Raw genomic sequence first — 21429 nt, 5'->3', positions numbered from 1 at the left:
CTATACGATTTACCTACGATCACGACCAGCGATATGACCTGGCCGTGATCGTAGGTAAATCGTAGTGTGGTCGCTGGGGAGCTGTCACACAGACAGCTCTCCAGCGACCAACGATGCCGAAGTCCCTGGGTAACCAGGGTAAACATCGGGTAACTAAGCGCAGGACAGCGCTTAGTTACCCGATGTTTACCCTGGTTACAAGCGTTAAACTAAAAAACAAACAAACAGCACATACTTACATCTGGTGTCCGTCATGTCCCTTGCCGTCTCTGCTTCCCGCATTGTGACTGCCGGCCGTAAAGTGGAAGTGAAAGCACAGCCGCTGTGCTCTGCTTTCACTTTACGGCCGGCAGTCACAGTGCGGGAAGCAGACGGCAAGGGACCTGACGGACACCAGAATGTAAGTATGTGCTGTTTTTTTTTTTTTAGTTTAACGCTTGTAACCAGGGTAAACATCGGGTAACTAAGCGCGGTCCTGCGCTTAGTTACCCGATGTTTACCCTGGTTACAAGCGAACGCATCGCTGGATCGCATCGCTAGATCGGTGTCACACACACCGATCTAGCGATGACAGCGGGAGATCCAGCGATGAAAGAAAGTTCCATACGATCTGCTACGACGTACGATTCTCAGCAGGATCCCTGATCGCTGCTGCGTGTCAGACACAGCGATATCGTAACGATATCGCTGGAACGTCACGAATCGTACCGTCGAAGCGATCGAAATGTTATAGTGTGACGGTACCCTTAGAGATATGCTAGTCCGTAACCGCATAACTAGCGATAAGAATACCTGGCTAGAGCAGTTGACCCCAAAAGGGAATCATAAATGTGGACAATGTAAATATTGCCGTTTTCATATACAGACCCCTGTCTTACATATTGGTCCCTATATACACCAAGTTAAACAACTAATCACCTGTAGGACTAATTATGTAGTTTACATTATTTTTTGTCCGTGCAGGAGATTTTATAAAGGGAAGACCATCAGAAAACTTTTTATCCGTTTCAGAGAACATCAAAAATCTATTGAGACAGGTAAAGGTGTTCCTAGACTCATTCAACATGTCAGAGAGAGCCATGCAGGAAATCCTGATGTACTGACATTCGCAGGAATAGAAAAGGTTTTTCTACCCAGACAAGGAGGAGATCTTCATAAATTATTGTTGCAACGAGAGGCACTGTGGATAATGAAAACTAAGGCCACAGGACCAACTGGCCTCAATGAAAAAATTGATATGTCCGTTTTTTTATGACATTTGCATCTTATATATTGCCAACCTTGTGTCATATTTATGATATAATTCGGCACTTAAAATATGCTCCTTCCTATACTCTAATTTTTCCCAATAGCATAACATCTCTATAATGATAGTGTTGATGGACAAGGAAAGATTTGTATAGGATAGCAATTTGGGTGTTACTATAAGGGTTCATTGTGCACAGTTTCCACACTGCGTACGATTTATATATTTGTTATGTCGTTTTCCATAGAGATTTTGTGATCATATATGTGCATGTTCAATATCTTTATATTTATGTTTTTGTAACTGATTTTAATACTCACTGTTTTGATTGTCCCCTTGATATGCACCTGTTTTCTGCCTGCTCTGGACGGGATACACGTTGCAGGGGACGGAGCCTTTGTGCTTATCTCACCTGACGTTGTTCCCGTCCAGTGTGGACCCGTAGAAGCGCTGGTGTGGGCGCGAAACGGCTGTTGTCCTCTCCTCCGCTCACCTCCTCTATTTTGTCTCCCCCGTGCCATGAAGATGGTCTCACGTTTGCTTTAATAAAAGGTAAAGCCTTCTTCACAGGATCGGTGAGTGTTGCCACGTCTCTCTTCATTTCTGATCAAGCACTTTTACTGTTTACCTTTCATGTCTCCCCTATTTCCTCATAGATTGTAAGCTTGTGATCAAGGCCCTCACTCCTCTTGGTATCTGTTCATTTATGTGTCTACTCTGTAATGCAAAGTGCTGCAAGTGAAATGATTTTTAAATCGTTTGTCCAGGACCTTTTTTAAGTAACTATGAGACTAAGTAACAACCAGCAGACAGGTAAATGCTAACTACGTGCCTGTTCAGTCTAGTGCCGGCAGAGAGCTGTCACTGACTGCTCCTGCTGGCCATTCCTGGTGAAGGAGAGGGGGACTAATTCAGTGAAGCCGTCTGTAAGTGGTTTGTCTTCTTGATTACTGTTGCCAGTGCAGAGAACACAACACTTCTGATAAGTTTGTCATCTGGTTGCTGTGTTCTGTAAATTCAGTGACCAAGACAGAGCTCTTAGACAAAACTGTCAACATGGATGCTGCCTATGTACACAGCAGGAACTGTTCAGCTCTGGACTGGCAGCAGCCATCGATAAGCCAAACACTTTCTGACTTAGCTCCCCTCATCATAAGAAGGAGGCAGAAGGTGCAGTGACTTCAGATGCTCCCCACGCCTAACAGCTTTCAGTCACCTAGATGAGATTCGGCTGGCTGATGCATGGAGGGATCCTCTGCAAGGCTGAGGCGGTCATTTCCAAGGGAGAGGGAACAGTGCATGCTTGGCCTCTAGAAGGGTAAAATGGACAGATATAGATGCCAGTAGTGCTAACAAAAGGGGCACCATACCAACCATCAAAGGTACATTGCTGTTTAATGGGACATCATTTTAGTAGGTTTAATTTGCAAAATTATTTATTTACATGATGTCTGCAGCATTACTTATATGTTATATGGTGACAACTCCTGTAAGATGACTTAACACTGCTGGAGCCACTGAATAATGTCAAATTACACTTTTCCGTAATGTGATATCTCACTACCGTGTTACTGGGTTAAGGTAATCTTTGCAAGATCTGTAAGTATGTAACAGATATGAACATATTAACAACATTTAAGATGATCTGTAAAATGATGATTACTGCAGTCGTAATAATCGGCTTAAACTGTTCTGGCATAATTACTGTATATAGCAATATTAAGCACGGCACTCTTGGCTTCTTGGAGGTGCGCAAGTTAGGTTTCCAACCCGTCAAATCAAAGCAATAAATACTTGGCACTCAGGAGATTATTTTGCATGATCAGAAGTGAACAACTCGTTTATTTAGTGCATCCAGCTCAAACATTAAACGTTTTCGGTCTAATCAAAAGACCTTCATCAGAAACAGTTATAGGATTGCTGGAAGCCACGAAGAGTGAATGTGGGCCCACAGGGGTGCCAACAATAGGCAAGGTCCGGGAGAAGAGGGCGCCTTGAAGAGTCTGGAAATGCGGGAGCAGTCCCGGGAGTACGCGACTCTAGCTACACGGCGCCGGTGCCATTGGAGGACTCAGCGCTTTTGCCATTGCGAGCTTCTCGCCTTTCTACAGCGCCCTGCTCCCGCATTTCCAGACTCTTCAAGGCGCCCTCTTCTCCCGGACCTTGCCTATTGTTGGCACCCCCGTGGGCCCACATTCACTCTTCGTGGCTTCCAGCAATCCTATAACTGTTTCTGATGAAGGTCTTTTGATTAGACCGAAAACGTTTAATGTTTGAGCTGGATGCACTAAATAAACGAGTTGTTCACTTCTGATCATGCAAAATAATCTCCTGAGTGCCAAGTATTTATTGCTTTTATAATTACTGTATAACCATTACAAATAGTACAATTACTTACTGGTCCAAAGTCTTGTAATAGATATCCAAGTCCTTGTTGGCCAGCTCTGTAGTCCTCATAACAATCATCATCTCTCTGTGCTTTTCTTCAGCGTCTTTGTACTGAGGTTCACGCAGTTCCTTCTTAAAGCGTATTATTTCATCCTCGTATCCCTTCTGCCGACCAAGGGCCAGACTGTGACTTGTTTTGAATGTTTCAATTTTTCCTTCCAACTCCTCATACTCACTAAAACGAAAATTAAAAGGGTTTTCTACCATGGTTCTATCACTTGGTTTCAAATGGTGAACTATAAAAAACTACAAACTTTCTTCAGAAAACATGGAGTGAAAAGTAATGACTAGAACGATAGGTGGTCAAAGAGTACCGCATGAGAGACAGCTTCTGAAGTCTGAAAAACTTACATAGAATACACCTTCTTAATGGCGTACAATGACAACAGGATGTAACAGTATACCTGTATTCCTAGTGCTTTATTTACCACAACCCACAGTGAAATCCTGAAACAGTGCCATCCACAGTGTGTGGCAGTATGCCCCAAAACACACATTGCTTCTTTGCTGAAAAATGCTGTTATGTAGATATGCCAGGAATGCTCACAGTGATTCAGCCAAAAGAGCAACTTATTCAGTGAAATTGGGAAATTCTATACAATATAAACAGGTGGTAATTACATGGAGATGATGGTGTTTGAAGCTGATAGAGCTTTACCACAAGCAGATGCAGAGTTTCGGTTAGACACCCCATTTCCATCAATACAGCAAAAACTCAGCTGCAATGATCAAGATAGGACATCAGTTAAATCCTGTGAGGGCCTGTTTGGTCTGCCAGCAGCTCTTAGAGCACCCAGTAACATATTTAGACAGCACAAGCGTTTGTGTTTTTTGGTTCTGAAAGTTACCAAATCCTGACTGTTTAACCTCTCAGATTCCACAGTTATTATTATTTATTTATATAGCACCATTAATTCCATGGTGCTGTACATGTGAAAAGGGGTTACATACAGGGTTATAGATATAGTTAACAGTAAACAAATTTACAGTGACAGAGTGGTACAGAGGGAAAAGGACCCTGTCCTTGCGGACTTACATTCTTCAGGATAGTGGGGAAGAGACAGGAGGTTGGTGTGCTGCAGCACTGGTGGTGGTGAGGTGGCAGCTCGGGTGGTCATGGCGGAAGCTCGGGTGGTCGGTGACGTGGCGGCAGCTCGGGTGGTCGGTGACGTGGCGGCAGCTCGGGCGGTCGGTGACGTGGCGGTAGAATGGTTATTGCAGGCTGTAGGCTTTCCTGAAGAGATGGGTTTTCAGGTTCCGTCTGAAGGATCCGAGGGTGGTGGATAATCGGACGTGTTGAGGCGTGGAATTCCAGAGGATGGGGGATATTCGGGAGAAATCTTGGAGGCGGTTGTGTGAGATACGAATAAGTGTGGAGGATAGTAGGAGGTCTTGGGAGGATCGGAGATTACGTGAGGGAAGATAGTGGGAGATTAGTTCAGAGATATAGGGAGGGAATAGGTTGTGGATGGCTTTGTAGATCAGTGTTAGTAGTTTGAACTGGATTCGTTGGGGAATTGGGAGCCAGTGGAGGGATTTGCAGAGGGGTGAAGCAGGGGAGTAGCGAGGAGAGAGGTGGATTAGCCGAGCAATGGAGTTGAGGACAGACTGGAGTGGTGCAAGGGAGTTAGCGGGGAGGCCACAGAGGAGGGTGTTGCAGTAATGGAGGCGGGAGATGATGAGGGCATGCACAAAAGTTTTAGTAGATTGTGGGCTGAGGAAGGGACTGATTCTGGCAATATTTTTGAGTTGGAGGCGACAGGAGGTGGCAAGGGTTTGGACGTGCGGTTTGAAGGACAGGGCAGAATCGAGAGTTACCCCGAGGCAGCGGATTTCAGGTGCGGGAGAGAGCGTGATGCCGTTTACTATAATAGATAGTTCAGGTAGGGGGGATACGTGAGATGGGGAAGATGATGAGTTCGGTTTTGTCTACATTGAGTTTTAGGAAGCGAGAGGTGAAGAAGGAGGATATGTCTGACAGACACTCCGGGATTCTGGACAGAAGAGAGGCGACATCTGAGCCAGAGAGGTAGATCTGAGTGTCGTCCGCATATAGGTGGTACTGGAAGCCATGGGACTTTATGAGTTGTCCTAGGTCAAGGGTATAGATGGAAAAAAGTAGGGACCCTAAGACAGAGCCTTGAGGGACTCCAACAGAGAGAGGGCGGGATGAGGAGGTAGTGTGGGAGTGAGAAACACTAAATGTGCGGTCGGAAAGGTATGAGGCAATCCAGGACAGGGCAAGGCCTTTGATGCCGAGGGAAGAAAGAATCTGTAGCAGTAGGTGGTGGTCGACTGTGTCGAAAGCCGAGGACAGATCGAGAAGGAGGAGGTTGGAGAACTGTCTGTTAGCTTTGGCTGTGAGTAAGTCATTAGTAATTTTGGTCAGAGCAGTTTCGGTGGAGTAGTGGGGGCGGAAGCCAGATTGGAGGTTGTCAAGGAGATCGTTAGATGAGAGGTGGGAGGAAAGATGAGTATGGTCATGCTGCTCAAGGAGTTTGGAAGCAAACGGGAGCAGTGATATGGGGCGATAGCTGGGCATAGCGGTTGGGTCAAGGTTAGCTTTTTTGAGAATGGGTGTGATGGTGGCGTGTTTGAAGGCAGAGGGGAAAGTACCAGAAGATAGCGATAGGTTGAAGAGATGGGTTAGGGCTGGAATGAGCGGGTTAGTGAGGTTGGGGAGCAAGTGGGAAGGGATGGGGTCAAGTGCACAGGTAGTGAGGTGTGATTTGGAAAGGAGGCGAGTAAGTTTCAGTGATGTTGGAGAGGGAAGTTATTGGGGAAGGGCAGAGGTCTGGTATATGGAATGGTTGGGGTGGTGGAAAAGTAAAGGTTTGCCTTGTTTGGTCGATCTTGTTTTTGAAGTAGGTGGCAAAGTCCTCAGAAGAGATTAGGGGAGTTGGAGGTGGCAGTGGTGGGCGGAGGAGAGGGTTAAGGTACCTTCACACTGAACGATATCGCTAGCGATCCGTGACGTTGCAGCGTCCTGGCTAGCGATATCGTTCAGTTTGACACGCAGCAGCGATCAGGATCCTGTTGTGATGTCGTTGGTCGGAGCTAGAAGGCCAGAACTTTATTTGGTCGCTGGCTCTCCCGCTGACATCGCTGAATCGGCGTGTGTGACGCCGATTCAGCGATGTCTTCGCTGGTAACCAGGGTAAACATCGGGTTACTAAGCGCAGGGCCGCGCTTAGTAACCCGATGTTTACCCTGGTTACCATCCTAAAAGTAAAAAAAACAAACACTTCATACTTACCTTCCGCTGTCTGTCCCCGGCGCTGTGCTTTCCTGCACTCACTGTGAGCACAGCGGCCGGAAAGCAGAGCGGTGACGTCACCGCTCTGCTTTCCGGCCGCTGTGCTCACAGCCAGTACAGAGAAGCACAGCGCCGGGGACAGACAGCGGAAGGGGATATTAAATAATAGGGATATTAAAGTCACAGTTAATAGTATCCATGGCATTTAAGTGGTTAGACAGAGAGATGGCTCGTTCTTTCACCTCCTCAGACTCACACAATATGTTCACAAGGTGCTGATGCACCTAAAAGGGTATTTGCACACATTGCAGATTTGCCTGCAGAATTTTCTGCACAGAATCTGCATCTCTTGGCAGAAAACGCATGTAAAAATCAGCACGGATTTGATGCGTTTTTGATGCGGATTTTCATGTGTTTTTTTTCATGGGGATTTGTATGCATTTTTTAACCTAAATAAAGATCTATAATTTAACAAAGAAAAAAAAAAGAATTGTGATGTAATTTCTTTGTCCAACCTCTTATTTTACATACATTACATTGAAGAATAATGTTTACACACACACAGACAGATAGATGATAAATAGTAGATAGATAATAAATAGATAGATAATACCAAGGCCGATGTTTAGTAATGAACCCAATAAAATAATACATAATTAGTTAAATAAAGACACACAAAATCTGCAAGCAATATCTTTAATTTTTTAAAAAAGGAAAAAATGACGTGGCTTTCCGCGCAATTTTCTGCGCCAGAGAGGGAAAGCCGATGGCTGGGGGACGATGTTTCTAGCCTGGGAAGGGGTTAATACCCATGGAGCTTCCCAGGCTATGAATCTCAGCCCGCAGCTGTATATTTAGCCTTTACTGGCTATTAGAATAGGGGACCCCCCCAAAAAAGGACGTGGGGTAATAAGAGGTTAATGTCATCTTTGATTGTAAGGTCACATAAAGCCCGGATAGTAATGGCGAGGTGTCAATAAGACACTTATCCATTACTAATCCTATAGTAGTGAAAGAGTTAAATAAAGACACAGCCAGAAAAAAGTGTTTTAATTTTCTTAATTTCACCATACTTACAACCACGCCAAATTCCCCAAAGCCATCGATCACCTGGCAGTCCAATTAATAACGAGTGTCCCACGACGATCTTCCCTATAGAACACACTTATTAACTGGACTATGGCGGAAAGGTAAGTATAGGTTGGTTTATTATGTTATTTTTTTCCAGGTGATCGAGGGCTTCTGGGAAAAGGTGATTGGCGAGTATGTACTGTATGTGTATATGTGTTTTTTATTTTTGTTTTACACTTGAACAAAGTAGCCAGATGATGTTACTAGTGCTGTCCCATCATACGGCTAACCGTCAGTGTAGTAAGCATAGCCGGATGGGACTAGTAGTCCCATCGGACGATGCCTGCCTACACACACACAGCCGCGCACACAAACATAGAGCCTTGCACACACACATACAGATACACCTACACACAGCTCCACACATCTTCTCCGCTCACACAGTGTCTCCGCCCACACACATAATATCCACCCACACACTCTCTCCCCTCCCGATCTGCAGCGTTTCTCGCAGGCACATCCACAGATCTTTTTTAAACCTGCGGTTTTGCTGCGGATTGGCCTGACACACTGGAAGTCAATGGGTCCACAAACGCTGCAGATGCGCAAAAAGAATTGACATGCTGCGGAAAAAAAATGCTGCGATTCCTTGCTTTTTTTCTGCAGCATGTGCACACCAAATGTCAATTTCACATTGACCAACATTGCTTGTGCACTACACTGCGGATTTGATGCAATTCTGCACGTCCAAAAAGGCTGTGGGTCTGCAACAAAATCTGCAACGTGTGCACATAGCCAAACACTTAAGAATGATCTGCCATCTTAGGACACTTATAACTGTCAAAGGCAGGACCTGATAGATGCCTCCCAATAAGGGTCACTGCCAAGGGTAGCAAATACTTCTAAATAAATCTTTATCCTCAATCTGCAGAACGATCAAATAAAAGTGGCATTTTGCATTTGTTTTTTATTTAAAATTCTTTTTATTAGGGTAATTCTTATAAACTAGATGGTGGCCCGATTCTAACGCATCGGGTATTCTAGAATATGCATGTCCACATAGTATATTGCCCAGTCACGTAGTATATTGCCCAGCCACGTAGTATATTGCCCAGCGACGTAGTATATTGCCAAGTCACATAGTATATTGCCAAGCCACGTAGTATATTGCCCAGCCACGTAGTATATTGCCCATTGACGTAGTATATTGCCCAGCCACATAGTATATAGCAGAGCCACGTAGTACGGTATATTGCCCAGTCACGTAGTATATTGCCCAGCCACATAGTATATAGCAGAGCCACGTAGTATATTGCCCAGCCACGTAGTATATTGCCCAGTCACGTACTATATTGCCCAGCGACGGAGTATATTGTCCAGCCACATAGTATGTTGCCCAGCCACGTAGTATATTGTCCAGCCACATAGTATATTGCCCAGCCACGTACTATATTGTCCAGCCACATAGTATATTGTCCAGCCACATAGTATATTGCCCAGCCACGTAGTATATTGCCCAGCCACGTAGTATATTGCCCAGCCACGTAGTATATTGCCCAGCCACGTAGTATATTGCCCAGCCACGCAGTATATTGCTTAGCACAGAGCCACGTAGTATAGAGACTTAAAAAAAAACAAAAAAACATATACTCACCTTCCGAAACGCCGCTGAAGTCCTGCTATACTCACCATCCGCCGCCTTTTCCGCTCCTCGCCACGCTCCCGGGACCGCTCCATTGCAAGCGCCAGCTTCCGGTCCCAGGGCTGGTGTGAGCAGGACCTATGATGACGTCGCGATCACATGACCGTGACGTCATGGCAGGTCCTTGTGGCGAGAGCGGAAAAGGCGGTGGAGGGTGAGTATAGCAGGTTTTTTGTTTTTTTAAATTATTTTTAACATGACATATTTTTACTATTGATGCTGCATAGGCAGCATTAACTCCTTTACCCCCAAGGGTGGTTTGCACGTCAATGACCAGGCCAATTTTTACAATTCTGACCACTGTCCCTTTATGAGGTTATAACTCTGGAACGCTTCAACGGATCCTGGTGATTCTGACATTGTTTTCTCGTGACATATTGTACTTCATGATAGTGGTAAAATTTCTTTGATAGTACCTGCGTTTATTTGTGAAAAAAACGGAAATTTGGCGAAAATTTAGAAAATTTCGCTATTTTCAAACTTTGAATTTTTATGCAATTAAATCACAGAGATATGTCACACAAAATACTTAATAAGTAACATTTCCCACATGTCTCCTTTACATCAGCATAATTTTGGAACCAAATTTTTTTTTTGTTAGGGAGTTATAAGGGTTAAAAGTTGACCAGCAATTTCTCATTTTTACAACACCATTTTTTTTTTAGGGACCACATCTCATTTGAAGTCATTTTGAGGGGTCTATATGATAGAAAATACCCAAGTGTGACACCATTCTAAAAACTGCACCCCTCAAGGTGCTCAAAACCACATTCAAGAAGTTTATTAACCCTTCAGGTGTTTAATAGGAATTTTTGGAATGTTTAAATAAAAATGAACATTTAACTTTTTTTCACAAAAAATTTACTTCAGCTCCAATTTGATTTATTTTACCAAGGGTAACAGGAGAAAATGGACCCCAAAAGTTGTTGTCCAATTTGTCCTGAGTACGCTGATACCCCATATGTGGCAGTAAACCACTGTTTGGGCGCATGGGAGAGCTCGGAAGTGAAGGAGCGCCGTTTGACTTTTCAATGCAAAATTGACAGGAATTGAGATGGGACGCCATGTTGCGTTTGGAGAGCCACTGATGTGCCTAAACATTGAAACACCCCACAAGTGACACCATTTTGGAAAGTAGACCCCCTAAGGAACTTATCTGGATGTGTGGTGAGCACTTTGACCCACCAAGTGCTTCACAGAAGTTTATAATGCAGAACCGTAAAAATAAAAAATCATATTTTTTCACAAAAATTATATTTTTGCCCCCAATTTTTTATTTTTCCAAGGGTAAGAGAAGAAATTGGACCTCAAAAGTTGTTGTCCAATTTGTCCTGAGTACGCTGATACCCCATATGTGGCAGTAAACCACTGTTTGGGCGCATGGGAGAGCTCGGAAGGGAAGGAGCGCCGTTTGACTTTTCAATGCAAAATTGACAGGAATTGAGATGGGACGCCATGTTGCGTTTGGAGAGCCACTGATGTGCCTAAACATTGAAACCCCCCACAAGTGACACCATTTTGGAAAGTAGACCCCCTAAGGAACTTATCTAGAGGTGTGGTGAGCACTTTGACCCACCAAGGGCTTCACAGAAGTTTATAATGCAGAGCCATAAAAATAAAACAAAATTTTTTTCCCACAAAAATTATTTTTTAGCCCCCAGTTTTGTATTTTCCCAAGAGTAACAGGAGAAATTGGACCCCAAAAGTTGTTGTCCAATTTGTCCTGAGTACGCTGATACCCCATATGTGGGGGGGGGGAACCACCGTTTGGGCGCATGGGAGGGCTCGGAAGGGAAGGAGCGCCATTTGGAATGCAGACTTAGATGGAATGGTCTGCAGGCGTCACATTGCGTTTGCAGAGCCCCTAATGTACCTAAACAGTAGAAACCCCCCACAAGTGACACCATTTTGGAAAGTAGACCCCCTAAGGAACTCATCTTGATGTGTTGTGAGAGCTTTGAACCCCCAAGTATTTCACTACAGTTTATAACGCAGAGCCGTGCAAATAAAAAATAATTTTTTTTCCACAAAAATTATATTTTAGCCCCCAGTTTTGTATTTTTCCAAGGTTAGCAGGAGAAATTGGACCCTAAATGTTGTTGTCCAATTTGTCCTGAGTACGCTGATACCCGATATGTGGGGGGGAACCACCGTTTGGGCGCATGGGAGGGCTCGGAAGGGAAGGAGCATCATTTGGAATGCAGACTTAGATGGATTGGTCTGCAGGCGTCACATTGCGTTTGCAGAGCCCCTAACCCCCCACAAGTGATCCCATATTGGAAACTAGACCCCTCAATGAACTTATCTAGATGTGTTGTGAGAACTTTGAACCCCCAAGTGTTTCACTACAGTTTATAACGCAGAGCCGTGAAAATAAAAAATCTTTTTGTTTTCCCACAAAAATTATTTTTTAGCCCCCAGTTTTGTATTTTCCCAAGGGTAACAGGAGAAATTGGACCCCAAAAGTTGTTGTCCTATTTGTCCTGAGTACGCTGATACCCCATATGTTGGGGTAAACCCCTGTTTGGGCACACGGGAGAGCTCGGAAGGGAAGGAGCACTGTTTTACTTTTTCAACGCAGAATTGGCTGGAATTGAGATCGGACGCCATGTCGTGTTTGGAGAGCCCCTGATGTGCCTAAACAGTGGAAACCCCCCAATTATAACTGAAACCCTAATCCAAACACACCCCTAACCCTAATTCCAACGGTAACCCTAACCACACCTCTAACCCTGACACACCCCTAACCCTAATCCCAACCCTATTCCCAACTGTAAATGTAATCTAAACCCTAACCCTAACTTTAGCCCCAACCCTAACTGTAGCCCCAACCCTAACCCTAGCCCTAACCCTAGCCCTAACCCTAGCCCTAATCCTAACCCTAGCCCTAATGGGAAAATGGAAATAAATACATTTTTTTTTATTTTTCCCTAACTAAGGGGGTGATGAAGGCGGGTTTGATTTACTTTTATAGCGAGTTTTTTAGCGGATTTTTATGATTGGCAGCCGTCACACACTGAAAGACGCTTTTCATTGCAAAAAATATGTTTTGCAATACCACATTTTGAGAGCTATAATTTTTCCATATTTTGGTCCACAGAGTCACGTGAGGTCTTGTTTTTTGCGGGACGAGTTGACGTTTTTATTGGTAACATTTTCGGGCACGTGACATTTTTTGATCGCTTTTTATTCCGATTTTTGTGAGGAAGAATGACCAAAAACCAGCTATTCATGAATTTCTATTGGGGGAGGCGTTTATACCGTTCCGCGTTTGGTAAAATTGATAAAGCAGTTTTATTCTTCAGGTCAGTACGATTACAGCGATACCTCATTTATATCATTTTTTTATGTTTTGGCGCTTTTATACGATAAAAACTATTTTACAGAAAAAATAATTATTTTTGCATCGCTTTATTCTCAGGACTATAACTTTTTTATTTTTTTGCTGATGATGCTGTATGGCGGCTCGTTTTTTGCGGGACAAGATGACGTTTTCATCGGTACCATGGTTATTTATATCTGTCTTTTTGATCGCGTGTTATTCCACTTTTTGTTCGGCGGTATGATAATAAAGCGTTGTTTTTTGCCTCGTTTTTTTTTTTCCCCTTACGGTGTTTACTGAAGGGGTTAACTAGTGGGCCAGTTTTATAGGTCGGGTCGTTACGGACGCGGCGATACTAAATATGTGTACTTTTATTGTTTTTTTTTTTTATTTAGATGAAGAAATGTATTTATGGGAATAATATATATATTTTTTTCATTATTTTGGAATATTTTTTTTTATTTTTTTTTACAGATTTGGAAATTTTTTTAAAACTTTTTTACTTTGTCCCAGGTGGGGACATCACAGATCAGTGATCTGACAGTGTGCACAGCATTTCTTCTGATACATGTTGGCACCAATGACACGGCAAGGAAGGACCTACCGACAATCTGCAAGGACTTTGAAGAGTTGGGGAAGAAAGTAAAGGAACTGGATGCACAGGTAGTTTTTTCTTCTATCCTTCCAGTAGACGGGCATGGCACCAGGAGATGGAACAGGATCCTTGATGCAAACAACTGGCTAAGACGATGGTGCAGACAACAAGGATTTGGATTCCTGGACCACGGTGTGAATTACTGGTATGATGGACTCCTCGCCAGAGACGGACTACACCTCAACAAACCTGGGAAACACACATTCGCCAGAAGACTCGCTACACTCATCAGGAGGGCGTTAAACTAGAAGAAGAGGGGACGGGAAGAAAAACATTAGACTCGAACAAAGACGACCCAGGAAAACATACTCAGAAGGGAGGTAAGAACATTTCTAAAACAATCCACAGTGAGGAGATTGGAACAAAACAAAATCCTCTAAACTGCATGCTCGCAAACGCCAGAAGCCTGACAAACAAGATGGAAGAACTAGAAGCAGAAATATCTACAGGTAACTTTGACATAGTGGGAATAACCGAGACATGGTTAGATGAAAGCTATGACTGGGCAGTTAACTTACAGGGTTACAGTCTGTTTAGAAAGGATCGTAAAAATCGGAGAGGAGGAGGGGTTTGTCTCTATGTAAAGTCTTGTCTAAAGTCCACTTTAAGGGAGGATATTAGCGAAGGGAATGAGGATGTCGAGTCCATATGGGTTGAAATTCATGGAGGGAAAAATGGTAACAAAATTCTCATTGGGGTCTGTTACAAACCCACAAATATAACAGAAAGCATGGAAAGTCTACTTCTAAAGCAGATAGATGAAGCTGCAACCCATAATGAGGTCCTGGTTATGGGGGACTTTAACTACCCGGATATTAACTGGGAAACAGAAACCTGTGAAACCCATAAAGGCAACAGGTTTCTGCTAATAACCAAGAAAAATTATCTTTCACAATTGGTGCAGAATCCAACCAGAGGAGCAGCACTTTTAGACCTAATACTATCTAATAGACCTGACAGAATAACAAATCTGCAGGTGGTTGGGCATTTAGGAAATAGCGACCACAATATTGTGCAGTTTCACCTGTCTTTCACTAGGGGGACTTGTCAGGGAGTCACAAAAACATTGAACTTTAGGAAGGCAAAGTTTGAACAGCTTAGAGATGCCCTTAATCTGGTAGACTGGGACAATATCCTCAGAAATGAGAATACAGATAATAAATGGGAAATGTTTAAGAACATCCTAAATAGGCAGTGTAAGCGGTTTATACCTTGTGGGAATAAAAGGACTAGAAATAGGAAAAACCCAATGTGGCTAAACAAAGAAGTAAGACAGGCAATTAACAGTAAAAAGAAAGCATTTGCACTACTAAAGCAGGATGGCACCATTGAAGCTCTAAAAAACTATAGGGAGAAAAATACTTTATCTAAAAAACTAATTAAAGCTGCCAAAAAGGAAACAGAGAAGCACATTGCTAAGGAGAGTAAAACTAATCCCAAACTGTTCTTCAACTATATCAATAGTAAAAGAATAAAAACTGAAAATGTAGGCCCCTTAAAAAATAGTGAGGAAAGAATGGTTGTAGATGACGAGGAAAAAGCTAACATATTAAACACCTTCTTCTCCACGGTATTCACGGTGGAAAATGAAATGCTAGGTGAAATCCCAAGAAACAATGAAAACCCTATATTAAGGGTCACCAATCTAACCCAAGAAGAGGTGCGAAACCGGCTAAATAAGATTAAAGTAGATAAATCTCCGGGTCCGGATGGCATACACCCACGAGTACTAAGAGAACTAAGTAATGTAATAGATAAACCATTATTTCTTATTTTTAGTGACTCTATAGCGACAGGGTCTGTTCCGCAGGACTGGCGCATAGCAAATGTGGTGCCAATATTCAAAAAGGGCTCTAAAAGTGAACCTGGAAATTATAGGCCAGTAAGTCTAACCTCTATTGTTGGTAAAATATTTGAAGGGTTTCTGAGGGATGTTATTCTGGATTATCTCAATGAGAATAACTGTTTAACTCCATATCAGCATGGGTTTATGAGAAATCGCTCCTGTCAAACCAATCTAATCAGTTTTTATGAAGAGGTAAGCTATAGACTGGACCACGGTGAGTCATTGGACGTGGTATATCTCGATTTTTCCAAAGCGTTTGATACCGTGCCACACAAGAGGTTGGTACACAAAATGAGAATGCTTGGTCTGGGGGAAAATGTGTGTAAATGGGTTAGTAACTGGCTTAGTGATAGAAAGCAGAGGGTGGTTATAAATGGTATAGTCTCTAACTGGGTCGCTGTGACCAGTGGGGTACCGCAGGGGTCAGTATTGGGACCTGTTCTCTTCAACATATTCATTAATGATCTGGTAGAAGGTTTACACAGTAAAATATCGATATTTGCAGATGATACAAAACTATGTAAAGCAGTTAATACAAGAGAAGATAGTATTCTGCTACAGATGGATCTGGATAAGTTGGAAACTTGGGCTGAAAGGTGGCAGATGAGGTTTAACAATGATAAATGTAAGGTTATACACATGGGAAGAGGGAATCAATATCACCATTACACACTGAACGGGAAACCACTGGGTAAATCTGACAGGGAGAAGGACTTGGGGATCCTAGTTAATGATAAACTTACCTGGAGCAGCCAGTGCCAGGCAGCAGCTGCCAAGGCAAACAGGATCATGGGGTGCATTAAAAGAGGTCTGGATACACATGATGAGAGCATTATACTGCTTCTGTACAAATCCCTAGTTAGACCGCACATGGAGTACTGTGTCCAGTTTTGGGCACCGGTGCTCAGGAAGGATATAATGGAACTAGAGAGAGTACAAAGGAGGGCAACAAAATTAATAAAGGGGATGGGAGAATTACAATACCCAGATAGATTAGCGAAATTAGGATTATTTAGTCTAGAAAAAAGACGACTGAGGGGCGATCTAATAACCATGTATAAGTATATAAGGGGACAATACAAATATCTAGCTGAGGATCTGTTTATACCAAGGAAGGTGACGGGCACAAGAGGGCATTCTTTGCGTCTGGAGGAGAGAAGGTTTTTCCACCAACATAGAAGAGGATTCTTTACTGTTAGGGCAGTGAGAATCTGGAATTGCTTGCCTGAGGAGGTGGTGATGGCGAACTCAGTCGAGGGGTGCAAGAGAGGCCTGGATGTCTTCCTGGAGCAGAACAATATTGTATCATACAATTATTAGGTTCTGTAGAAGGACGTAGATCTGGGTATTTATTATGATGGAATATAGGCTGAACTGGATGGACAAATGTCTTTTTTCGGCCTTACTAACTATGTTACTATGTTACTATGACATGCAGCGCTGCAGCCTTCACAGTGCCTGCTCTGAGCAGGCTCTGTGAAGCCACCTCCCTCCCTGCAGGACCCGGATCCGCGGCCATCTTGGATCCGGGGCTCCAGCAGGCAGGGAGGGAGGTGAGACCCCCGCAGCAACGCGATCACATCGCGTTGCTGCGGGGGTCTCAGGGAAGCCCGCAGGGAGCCCCCTCCCTGCGCGATGCTTCCCTGCACCGCCGGCACATCGCGATCATGTTTGATCGCGGTGTGCCAGGGGTTAATGTGCCGGGGGCGGTCCGTGACCGCTCCTGGCACATAGTGCCGGAAGTCAGCTGCGATAAGCAGCTGACACCCGGCCGCGATCGGCGGCGCTCCCCCCGTGAGCGCTGCCGATCGCTATGACGTACTATCCCGTCCAGGGTCAGATAAGCCCAGGGCACCTCGACGGGATAGTACGTCTAAGGTCACAGAGAGGTTAATAGTAAATAGTTGGGGACACACAGGGTTAATTGCAGCGGTAACGGAGTGCGTTACACCGCGGGCTGTTACCGCTGCCATTAACCCTGTGTGAGCGGTGAGTGGAGGGGATTATGGAGCGGGCGCCAGGCAGTGAGTGCAGGGGAGTAACTAATCGGACTGTGCCCGTCGCTGATTGGTCGCGGCAGCCATGACAGGCAGCTGCCGAGACCAATCAGCGAATGAATAACCGTGACAGAAGGACAGACAGACAGACGGAAGTGACCCTTAGACAATTATGTATATAGACAAGGGAAGGTAAAGGTAAGGGAAGACAGCAAAAATATGTATGAAATACGGGAAGGAATTTTTATCCCCAATGTGGAGCTTAGTGTTTGCCACATGGTTTTTTTTGCCTTCCTCTGGATCAACATGTTAGGGCATGTTAGGTTAGGCTATGGGTTGAACTAGATGGACTTAAGGTCTTCCTTCAGCCTTAAAAACTATGTTACTATGTTACAATACAAGAACTGAAAATGGGCAGGATAAAAGAGGGAAAGATGGGGACGAGGAATGTTGGTTATGGCAAGAAGAGGGAATGTAGTTAAAGAAATAGGAAGGAAAAAGGACTGTAGGGGATAAAAAAAAATGGGGAGGAAACTAAGAGGAGAAAAGAAAGAAAAATTAAATAGTAAAGAGAAGGATCAGGATAAGAATGGGAAGGGAACTTGTGGGGACATTCTAATCTCATCTTTCCCCAATGTATTTATTAAGTTAAAGATTTCTTTCCATGATGGTATTTTGTATTTGCTTTATATGTATTTTTCCTATGTTAAAATTAGCTTGTTGACATGGTATTTTACATGTAACAAATTGGTTAAGGGTAAAATGTATACACGCAGAAATGCTGATGTACAAGGCGACTCCCCATGCATCCCTTGCGCTAATTGTATTATTTATTTATCAATATAAAAAAAGGTAGAATGAACTTTTAAATGTATAGTTTACTAAAAAAAAGTCAAGAAACTAGCATTGAAATAGTTACCTGTGATTAGTGATGAGCGAGCGTGCTTGGATAAAGTGTTATCCGAGCACGCTCGTGTCTTTAAAAAAATGCTCAAGTCGCCACGGCTGCATGACACCAACTGTGATATGTCAAATAGTTTTAACAAAATTTTGTTCCAATAGTGGTTAAGTAATAAATAAAAACATCAAACCATACTTACTTTCTAAGTTGCATAGCATTCATCTGTCCCATCTCTCTTAATAGTCTGGTTCTTTCCTCGTCAACCTTCTTAAGTTCTTCTTTTCTTTTTCTCAGAGTTAGGTTGTCTTGGAGACATCTTTCCTGAATCTAAGTACAGGAAAGTAGGCTGTAAGTTAACTTTCACTGTCACATTGATTACCACTTTTTCTGGAATCATCTCAATATAAAAATGTTTTTAAGCCCAATTCTTGTAAAAAAATAAATGTTACTTGCCGTTTGTTAGGGATCATGTGTGTAAATATAACGATGGCAGTAATACATTCACCAGTCAACGTCTTTTGCAGTTTTTAGCAGCACTCCGGTGTCGCTTGACAGCGATTGTGACCTGTCAAATCACGTAGTGTCTTTTGTATGGAAGGAAGGTTGCTTATTTTAATTTTCTGAATGAAAATCTAAGCGACTCATGACAAGCCTAGAGAGCCTCATAGACTTACATTGAGAAATGGACCTCCGCTCCACACAGTGAGCCAGCAGGTTAAAGACGCCGGAAAGGACCGGAGCAATGCTGAAACCCAGACAAGACAGAGACCCAGTTACTACCATTATTACATTTACAATCCTAACAAACAAATATTAAAATTCACCGGAGTAGAACTAAGGTTAAACAATCCAATGTACTAAAGAGTAATTCTCAGTATAAAAAGGTGCTAAAAAATGTAATATAAAGTACATTGTACTAAGAGGATGTCTCTGGCAGCAGCAGAATAAAGGTACAGGGTAGCGGGAGACAGTAGGTTTGTCCTTGTGCTTACAGAGGCAGACTTTAAACACAATGTACAGCAGGTGAAATAATATTGAACACATCACTCATTTTTTAAGCAAATATATTTCTAAAGGTGCTATTCACATGAAATTCTCACCAGATGTTGGTAACAACCCATCCAATCTACAAGCGAAAGAAATCACATCATAGATGTCCATAAATTAAGTTATGTGTAATAATGAGAAATGAGAAAAAGTATAGAACACGCTTTTTAAAATTCATTTAACACTTTGCACAAAAGCCTTTGTTGGTGATGACAGCTTCAAGACTTCTACTTTAAGGGGAAACTAGTTCCATGCATTGCTCAGGTGTGATTTTGGCCCATTCATTCAACACAAACACTCTTCACATCCTGAAGGTTCCCTGGGCTTCTTCTATAAACTCCGACCTTTAGTTCCTTCCATAAATTTTCTATTGGATTCAGGTCAGGTGATTGGCTGGACCATTCTAGCAGCTTCATTTTCTTTCTCTGAAATCAATTGTGAGTTTCCTTGGCTGTGTGTTTGGGATTTGCCTTGCTGAAATGTCCACCCTCCTTTCATCTTCATCATCCTGGTAGAAGGCAGTAGATTATTATCAAGAATGTCTCAGTACTAGAGATCGGCAGACCCCTGGATGTTGGAGTCCGACGAGTTGGCCGAACAGTTACAAAAAATTCGGGTTCAGGTACCGGAACAGTACCAGGACACAAATCCAAAACCCATTCACTTGAATGGGGTCCCAAACATCCAGTGTTTGCCATGCTGTCACGTGCATGACAGCGCGGCAAACACCGCTTCTGATTGGCTGTAAAATCATCCCACGCTGTCAAAAGAAAGCATGAGCGCGCAGCTGTGATTAGAGTTATAAAGTTTACCTCCGGCCACTGGTGTCAGCTGATGGGACTACTGCTCCCATCAGTCGACACCTGCTGCCGCTAAAAACAGTGAGAGCAGGTAAAAACATTACTGGGATATCTGAATAAAGGAGTAAAAGGCCATGAATACAGTTTAAAAGTGTTTGGCCGACCTGACAGGTTTCATTTAAATAAAGGAGATCTGAGTAATTTCAGCAATTTCCCATCTAATCTGTTACCACGTCCATCAGTCAATGATAGCAGTCTTACTGTATGTGACTATGTAAATAGTTTCACAAATTTTTACGCTATACCTTAAGAGCAGGAATGCAATACAGAGTCCTAAAAGTCTAAACGTGTGGAAATAATATTTTTAAGGGACTGTCTAGGGTTCACAAAAAACTAACAGCAAGGAATATTTTAGAATAAAAACATTTACGGTACTCTGGTGGTCCCTACCATTCCCACTGCAGTGGGTTTTTTTGTTGTCAGAAATCAAGTGCTATATATTCACACAACTGCTGCAGCCTGGCATCAGCAATGTTGCCTACATGTTTGGCCTGAGATCACTGATTGGCTGTAGAAGTTACATGGATATAAATTATGCAAGTTGTTTAAGTGAGCATAGATAGGTTATTTAGTTGTTTATTCACATTGACGGACTCTAGCAATTTTTTATGCTCTTGGAAAACCCCCTTGCATTTTAAGATTTTGTGTGGGCACATTGTGACATACCTTGAATTCACAGTGGTATAGAGGACCTTATGGCTAGGTTCACATGTTGCTTTTTTGCTGCAGGCAAAACCTGCTGTCTTGGCAGTAAAGACGCCGTTTTAAAAAATAGCAGGTTTTGCTGCGTTTTTTTGGCTGCGTCTTTCATGCTCATACAGTTTAGTGCCTGTTGTTCATGAATTTTCTGCACCAAAAAGTGTGTTTTTGCACTTATTGCTTTGTATGGGTGAATAACGCTGCAAAAAGTGAGTGTTCAAAAACGCAGCAGTATTCCGGTGTGTGCATGAGATTACTGAAATTTCATAGCTTTTGCCGTTAGTGTAAGATGCAGTTTTTAATTTGCATAAAAAATGCAACAAAAACACAACGTTCGAAAATAGCCTTAGGGTGAATTCCCAAGCTCCAGTTTTGTTGC

At 43.1% G+C, this 21429-nt stretch overlaps 1 protein-coding gene across 2 annotated transcripts in view; it reads right to left on the bottom strand.

Moving 5' to 3' along the window:
- RAD50 (RAD50 double strand break repair protein) overlaps window positions 1-21429 on the bottom strand; it is a 214321-nt gene that overhangs the window by 30229 nt on the left and 162663 nt on the right. For both annotated transcript variants that reach the window (XM_069763946.1, XM_069763947.1), the window contains exons 21-22: window positions 18644-18771; window positions 3645-3869 (exon numbers count right to left, since the gene is read on the bottom strand). In XM_069763946.1, coding sequence (XP_069620047.1) covers window positions 3645-3869; window positions 18644-18771 — 353 coding nt within the window. The remainder of the gene's footprint in view (window positions 1-3644; window positions 3870-18643; window positions 18772-21429) is intronic.

This window comes from Ranitomeya imitator, chromosome 4 (assembly GCF_032444005.1).
Source record: "Ranitomeya imitator isolate aRanImi1 chromosome 4, aRanImi1.pri, whole genome shotgun sequence".
NCBI lineage: Eukaryota > Metazoa > Chordata > Amphibia > Anura > Dendrobatidae > Ranitomeya > Ranitomeya imitator.
The sequence above is the reverse complement of the archived record's forward strand: the minus strand, read 5'-3'. Positions and strand labels throughout refer to the sequence as shown.